At 33.8% G+C, this 7,801-nt stretch overlaps 1 protein-coding gene across 1 annotated transcript in view; it reads right to left on the reverse strand.

Annotated features, from left to right (window-relative positions):
• Positions 1–7,801, reverse strand: part of LOC102670706 (cyclic AMP response element-binding protein A) — a 37,332-nt gene that overhangs the window by 2,222 nt on the left and 27,309 nt on the right. The window contains exons 3-5 of the mRNA XM_006612943.2: positions 1,957–2,299; positions 668–987; positions 3–11 (exon numbers count right to left, since the gene is read on the reverse strand). Of these exons, the coding sequence (XP_006613006.1) occupies positions 3–11; positions 668–987; positions 1,957–2,299 (672 nt within the window). The remainder of the gene's footprint in view (positions 1–2; positions 12–667; positions 988–1,956; positions 2,300–7,801) is intronic.

Consider the following 7,801-nt stretch of genomic DNA (forward strand, 5'->3'; position numbering starts at 1 on the left):
ACCTCCATACCCTGTGACACAGATAGTTTGTTGTCTTTTTTTAACTCTTTCTTAAAACTCGATCCTTGCGAAAAGGGGATGAGATGATTCAGTTTTTAATATTTTAATTTGATTTTTATTTTATATTAATTTATTATATATATTTTATATTAATTTGATTGTTATTATTGTTGTTGTTGAAAGTATAGGTGATCAGAATTGGAGAAGTTAAAAAAAAAAGGAGAGAGAAGAAATTGCGAATTGTAAGACGTTTCTTAATATCTGCTTGTGTACAAGTGTGAAATTTTAAATTGGGATCTATTTTTAATTAGACACTCAGTTTCTAACACGTGTCATTATTACATTCGTATTGATATTGTTTCGCTCTAATGATAATTAACTACGATTCGGTGTTTGGCGTCATCTGTTGGAACAGGTGTTCGTTCACACCGATGAATAACCGGTGAAATATTTTGCGTTTGAAAATAGTTTGGCCATATAAACAATTATTATTATCAATGTTTTCGCTTATATTCGAAAACTTGTGCAAAAACATCTCTAATTAATCATTAAATTTTATCACACGCGAGCAGCAGAGTATATAAATATTCTAAATTTTTAGAAACACTGGACGAATAAAATTGAAAAAAAAGAAGAAAAGAAAGAAAATAATGAAACAATGAAGCACCTGATAATATTCCTCGTCATCCTCCTCGCTGTCGCTGGTCTGCGACATGTGATTCTTGGAGAAATGAAGAGTCTGAGGAAACACCATGGTTATCGTATTTTTTTCTTCGACTATCGTCGTTTGACACGATTCCGACGGGCTGCTAGGCGCGCTGATCGGCTCTCCTTTGATCTCACTGCACTCCACGTCTTCAGGTACTATGTTGTTCCTTCTCTTTAGGATAATCGTTGAGGTAGAGGACGTGGACGACGACGAGGACAGGTCGTCGCGTCCGGACGCGGTGTTCATCGAGATCGCCGGGAAACATTCCTCCTCCATGTCTGGAAATCGAAATAATTTTAATTGAGTAACGTAAAAAGTGCAAACTCTCTTTGGTTATCGTCATTCATTTCGTGTAATAAATTTTATTTAAGAGAACGAGAGATTATTACGCGTGTATACCAATTTGTTACTATTTTGAATCGAAGAGACAAGAGAATGCGTGCACACAATGAGATCACGAGTAAATTAATTGCAAGGAAGGCCATCATATGCTACTGATATACCATTACGAGATAAGAATGGTATAAAAAGTTAATGGAAGAACAACATGCGTATGTGAATGAATCTATATTATATGATTCTGAAAGCATGTGTATGTCAGTTTTAAAGGGAATTAAAATGTAATTAAAAAAGAAAAAATTAATATTCCAATGTTTAAAATATATATATATATTATTCTTTTAAAAGAAGATAAAAATTGACGAGAATCACTTCTTATAGAAGATTGCTTTTCAATTACATGGATTTCCATCAAATTAGCAATATTATTAGGCTCCTGTTACTTCTGTAACTTTATACTTTCCCCTGTTAGAGATTCTGTTATGGAGAGGAGGTATGATATACGTATTGTGCATTAGCATCATTCCATTGGACGTGATGCACTGTAACGATGCAGGGAAGAGATTCTTGAAAGTTGGGTGTGGGAAAGGTGAGCAATAGATTCTTGCGGCTTGACGTTCTTGCATCGACGATGAAAATTATTAATAAATTTGTAATACTAGAATTCTACGCTGTAAAAGAAAATGGCGTGAAAAATTGGTAATGATAGTTGTGACATTGCAATTTTTTTTGATAATCATAATCATTTAAACATACTAACACATTGATATTTCTAAATTAATTGATATATAGAGATAAAAATAATAATAAAATTGCTGATTAAAAATTCTCCAAGATATTAAATTTAATTATATTTATATGTTACATATTAATTTACCAGATTATAAAATCTTGCGTAAAAACCTTACCATCGATCCTGCTTCGAATGTCCAACGATTTATGGTGATCCATGTTAGTAGAATCGATGGAGTTGGAACCGTTTGCGGAGAGGGAAGCGCCAACCCTGTCGGCGGACGATCCGGAATTAGGCGTGTGGGGGTTGGCACCGGGTGTCGCGGGGCTTGGAGGGGGGCTCGACGTCAACAGGCTGTAATTGTGCTCGGACTTAATCGGTCGTGGACCTCCAAGGGCGGCATCCGTCATCAAACGATCCCTCAACACCACTCCCAGCGAGGATTTATCCCGCACGATCAACCCATGATTGCCCCATTCTTCTTCTTTGGTCCCCATTAGAACGTCCTGGCTCAGGGCCTGCCGATCAAAAGAAAAAAAAAAAAATTATTGCTATAAATTATCCAATGGATATGGTACGGTATGGACAAGAATAATTTTAGAATATTAGAGATATGTAAAAATATATTGTTGCAAAGTCTATTTTAAAATTTAAAGATGTTCAGAGTTTATTTTAAACTTTCACCGATCCGTGCTCGCTTTCTTTGTTTCGACCCACTAATAACAATCCATTTATCCTAATTATCTCGGCTTTAATTTTCCGCTTCAAAATTGCATTACGAACAATTCACACGATATATCTTTTTCAAAACTCGATTTACGATCTTTCCTCGTCGATATTTCATCAATCTTGCTTTCTCTTTATTCCTTTTCTCTTAAAATTCCTCGTTTCCCAAAAAGAAACCGAGGTCGCATTAAAATAGCTCTTTTACCTATTACTTTGAAGATCCCTCCACTTCATCCTCTTCCATCGATCAATTCCCACTTTCCCACTAAATCTCCTCTCCCCAAGAAACCACGTGTCCAAATCTCTACACATAAAATTAGACCAAATACTACCTAACACTCTCTCATCGATAAAAAGATTCCCTTGTACAAATATTCTCTTCCAATTTTTCTTTCCCCCAAGAAACCATTCTTTCAAAATCTTTATACATAAAATTATAATTAAGAGACCAAATACCTATCTCATAAAAAGATTTTCATTTCTCTTGCTCAGATAAGAGACCACTCTCTTCCACCAATTTTTCTTTTCCCCAAGAAACCACTTTTCCAAAATCTTTATACATAAAATTATAAGAGATCAAATACTATCTCATCAATGGAAAGATTCTCATTTCTCTTCCACCAATTTTTCCCCCAAGAAACCACTTTTCCAAAATCTTTATACATAAAATTATAAGAGACCAAATACTATCTCATCAATGGAAAGATTCTCATTTCTTCAATTTTTCTTTCCCCCAAAAAACCACTTTTCCAAAATCTTTATACATAAAATTATAAGAGACCAAATACTATCTCATGGAAAGATTTTTATTTCTCTTACTCAGATAAGATAGACCATTATCTTCCACCAATTCCGTTATTCTTTACATTTCTTTCTCCCCAAGAGACTACGTCCCTATATCTAAATTATAAGAAATCAAGCACTGCTCTCTTCCATTCAAAAAGCTCGCTCATCTCTCTTGCAGTCGCAGTTCCGCTGGGACAGAAGCGGAAATGGAAGGAGCGCGAGACTGTCAATGGCAATGTCGAAGGTGTCAAGGACCCCGGCATCTAAAATCCTATAGGCGCTCGAAGCGGTCACGCTTGCCTCGATGACCAAGGAGAAGGGCACGAGTCGAACCGGTCAAGTTGAAGGTCGAAGTCAACGAGCGCAACTTCTAGTGGCCCTTCTCCCGGAGGGGGGCCCTTCGAGCCTTGGCAATGCGGAACTGTCCGAGTCAAGGTCAACGCGCAAGGTTCTCCTCTTTTTCCTTCTCTCTTCCTTTTTTCTTTTTTTTTTCTTTCTGAACGAGGTAAACGAGGATTCGTTTTACTCGTGTTCGACGCGTTTAATAGTCTAGAACTCGAGGGAGGGAATTTCTGTGGTTCCAAAGTTTCCAAACGATGAATTTTAGAGCAGCAGATGTAACAGTTTGGGGTTGAAAAGTTAGGTTGTTATATTTTTGAAGAGATTTTAGAGTTTGTTGGGATTTAGACTGATTTTAGGGTTTGGTGATGATTATCTAGTTTTATTATAGGTATTAAAGATAGTAAAAGAGAAGTTTTAGAGCATTTCAGTTCGTTATCTGCTTTGTTCTTTAAAAGTTTTGGAAGTGGACTCTTAAAAGGTTTAATACTTTTTTTCTTTCTGGAAAGATTTATGATTATTTACGATCCGATTTTAGATTTTCTTTGATGAGGGATACAGGGAACAGAAAGTAATTGTACGTATATCTTTTATTCAAAGTGGAACACATAAAATTTCGATTGATATTAACGATAATTCCCGCTTTTCATCATGAATATTAATGCCGAGAGCAATGAGAAAGTTCAAGTACAAGATTCTTTTTTAACTTTCTATAATATTTTTTTCATCGATGGAGGGAGGAGGAGGAGGAGGAGGACTTGTAAAGTAACTTAAATCTTCCAATTTCTTTTCTTTTCTTTTCTTTTCATATTCATTTAAGCAAAATAAATTTACTCGAGGGATCGAAAATCTCCTCGATGATGAATAATTTTGCATGAAATTCAATAGCATTATATCATGAGCGAACTTCTGTTATATTTTGCTGGTCGGTTGCGAAAATCTTGGTTTTATCAGAGCAGATACCGTTACACGTGATTGCGTTACATAGATGCAAGAAGAAAGATATTCTCGGTCTCCGGTTCGAAAGTCCGTATATAATGTAACTCTAAAAGTGAAACGTACAAGACGTTTCAAAAATAATTTAGCAGACGTTAAATTATATATTATCACGAGATAAGAAACGAAAAAAAAAAAATAAAAGACAATGAAATAAAATTGAATTCATCTTGGATTTTGTGCATCTAATGATGAATACCATATCCATCATCGTCAATCAGAAAAATTAAATTCTTTCTATAAAATAATTATTAATAAAATACTTTCTATGAATATAATCTCAACAACAATTTATTTTCGTTTAAAAATATATTCTTCACAGCTGTGATAAAGCGAATAAGTAAATAAAACTGTGTAACAACATTATTTTTCAACAAGTAAAAAGTCGCATATTTTCTGTCATAATTATATAAAAAATTTCACAGAAAAGAAATCAATTTTATTCGTCCCTCCCCAAATCGTACGAATAAATGGCAATACATTCGTTTTGAAGAAACGATTCGACATATTGAACAAAAGAGCACTGGAAACAATCGTGACTCCCGTTCGTAATACCATTCATTCTTTCCGTATCTTCATCATTTGTTTCACGTCGCGGGTTCTGCACTTTCCTCCCACTCGTTATGGGTCGTTTCTCTAACGGGCAGGGGAAAACAAAGCTTGTGATTTTCCAGAACCAAGACAATTATTCTGCCCTAGACAATTAGCAACCAACAACCTGGGACCGTGGCTCCGTGACACTTTTTCAACATCCTTTTCCTTAAATAGAGTCGAAGCCATTAACCAGAGTTGAAAAACTCTAACTTGAAGTTAAAAAATTTCGATCAAAGTTACTTTGAGCGATTTACTAAAACGCTCGATATAACTTCGATCGTTTGACACTATATTTGCGATTTTTATTATTGTTTCGAACGATGAATTAACTTCAAATCATCACTGTTTTGTCAAGTCATATCGATTGCACAGATTATGCTCCTCGAGTAAGAGAAAAATAAATTGGAAAGGGTAAAAGAGAAATAGAATAGGAAATATAAAAAAATGATAGAGAAAAATTTTCCAATTCGTTTCGACTGATTAAACATTCTTTCTTCAAAGAAAAAAAAACCAGAAGTTTTTGTTATTAAATAAGAAGAATCGAATTTTATCGAATAATTTTTTTATTAAATAAAATGTTTTAAAATTATGCCAACCCGTTTATTTCTTCATTGGATTCAAAGAGAATCGTGATGCAATAAAAATTGAAGGAGAAGAAAATTTTTTCCGATTATTTTATAACCGCAAGGATCGTTCCTTTTATTTTTTTTTTTTTTTTCTTCTTTTTCGTTCAATTGACAGAAAAGAAAACGTAAAAGAATAATAACAACAAGTGAGAAAGACGAGGAAGAAAGAGAAAGAGAACAAAGAAACGTTCGTCAAGGAATTTAACCGCAGAATAGAAAATAAGAAAACACGATAAAACAAGAAAACGGATTTTTAAATTACAATCACGGAACTTGTATTCGCGAAGAAGATATAAAAGATATAAAAATTGTTGTATTAACCATTCTTTTTCTCGATTGAAGAAAAGAAAAAAGAAGAAAAGGAAATGTACGAAATACTAGAAATATAACCAAATCTAACCAAAAAAAAAAAGGAAAAAAAAGAAAATTTCTCGAGCCCAGCCCTTTTCCAATTTTCCAAAGGAGAAATGCTCGAAAGCAACCGGTTCGGTTGCCAACTGCGAACTGACACGTTCAACGGCTGGATTCACTGGAGATCTGTTGCGCTTCAGCAATGCGGAACTCGAGCCCAAGGTCGCGACACTACTCTTCCTTCTCTATCTCGAACGTTCCACTCTTTCCACCACCGCGCTCTTTCTCCTCTTCGTGCTCCTTCTACCCTCTTCGTCTGGTTTTCCGTTATGCTTGGAATCGCAGCATTGCCGTTTATCCGCGATTTCACTTCCGCCGGAAGCGACCCGATAACGGCCCATTTTCCGCGAAAACTTTTCCTCGAGAAAAACTAGAGGCTTTTTCCCCTCGATTTTTCGCGTATTCCCATCGATTTGGGAAAAATTGACCCGTTCTCAAAAGTATTAAAAGAAATTGTATGTTTAAATGCAATTATCTTTATGAATTAAAATGAAATTTCGTTCTCGTTCAGGTTTTAATTTCACTTTTGAAAACGGAACAAATATTCTTTTGATCTCTCCTCGTGATTACATCAATATTGATTATTTGTTAAATGAATGTATCATGCATATCGATCGAGTTGAATAACAACAAGAATAGGAATATATTAAAAAAAATAACGTGTTCGAGAGTTTTTGTATGTAAATTTTTATTCTCAAAACTAACGGAATCTACGTCTTCGAAATTCTCGTGAATTATTTAAAATCTAAATTGCGCAAGTGTTACATTCTTATTTTTTCAAAAATAAAAGATTCTTTGAAAATCAATTTATCTACGATTCTTTTGGACAGTGTGTATTATTTTCGATACATTCTATATTGCTCTTATGCTCTAATTATTAAGTATCTACATATATCGAAAATATTAATTATTCTTAATAATAATTGAACAGAAGTCTGAATTGAAAATTAATAGACAATCAACACTGTTTGCCGTATCAAACAGAAATAAGTTCCAATTAAAGACCACCTGTTCTTTTACGAAGTCACGGTTCAATAATCCCCAATTACAGTTATCCTAACTAATTTAACTTAATCAACCATGAACAACGTCGTCGAATATTCAAAATTCATGTTTAGAAATTGAATTTCTAATTAATCTAAATAAACTGTTACAATATTTATAATATAATAAATCAATCTCTTTATTATCTTTATTAATTTAAAAAAAGAAAAAGAAAAGAGTTAAATGAAATCAAAATATTGAAAAGAAATAAGAAATATTTGACAATCTTTTCAGAATAAAATCGATTCTAAAAGTAAAAAACGCAAGATAGAATAGAAACGTCTCTTCCTCGCACCTTCGCGTCCATCTTCGTCTCTCTTTATCGAATTTCAACAGCTTACATAAAATAAATGATCGATATTTTTATATATCAACTTTTCCACTAGGTCTCTAGAATCGATTTGCCAAAGGTGAAATATATATTATAACGCGCGCACATACATCTTAATTCTCTAATTTATCCGCTCTGTAATTAAAAAAAAAAAAAAAAAAAAAAAA

Source organism: Apis dorsata, unplaced genomic scaffold, assembly GCF_000469605.1.
Source record: "Apis dorsata unplaced genomic scaffold, Apis dorsata 1.3 scaffold_129, whole genome shotgun sequence".
Lineage (NCBI taxonomy): Eukaryota > Metazoa > Arthropoda > Insecta > Hymenoptera > Apidae > Apis > Apis dorsata.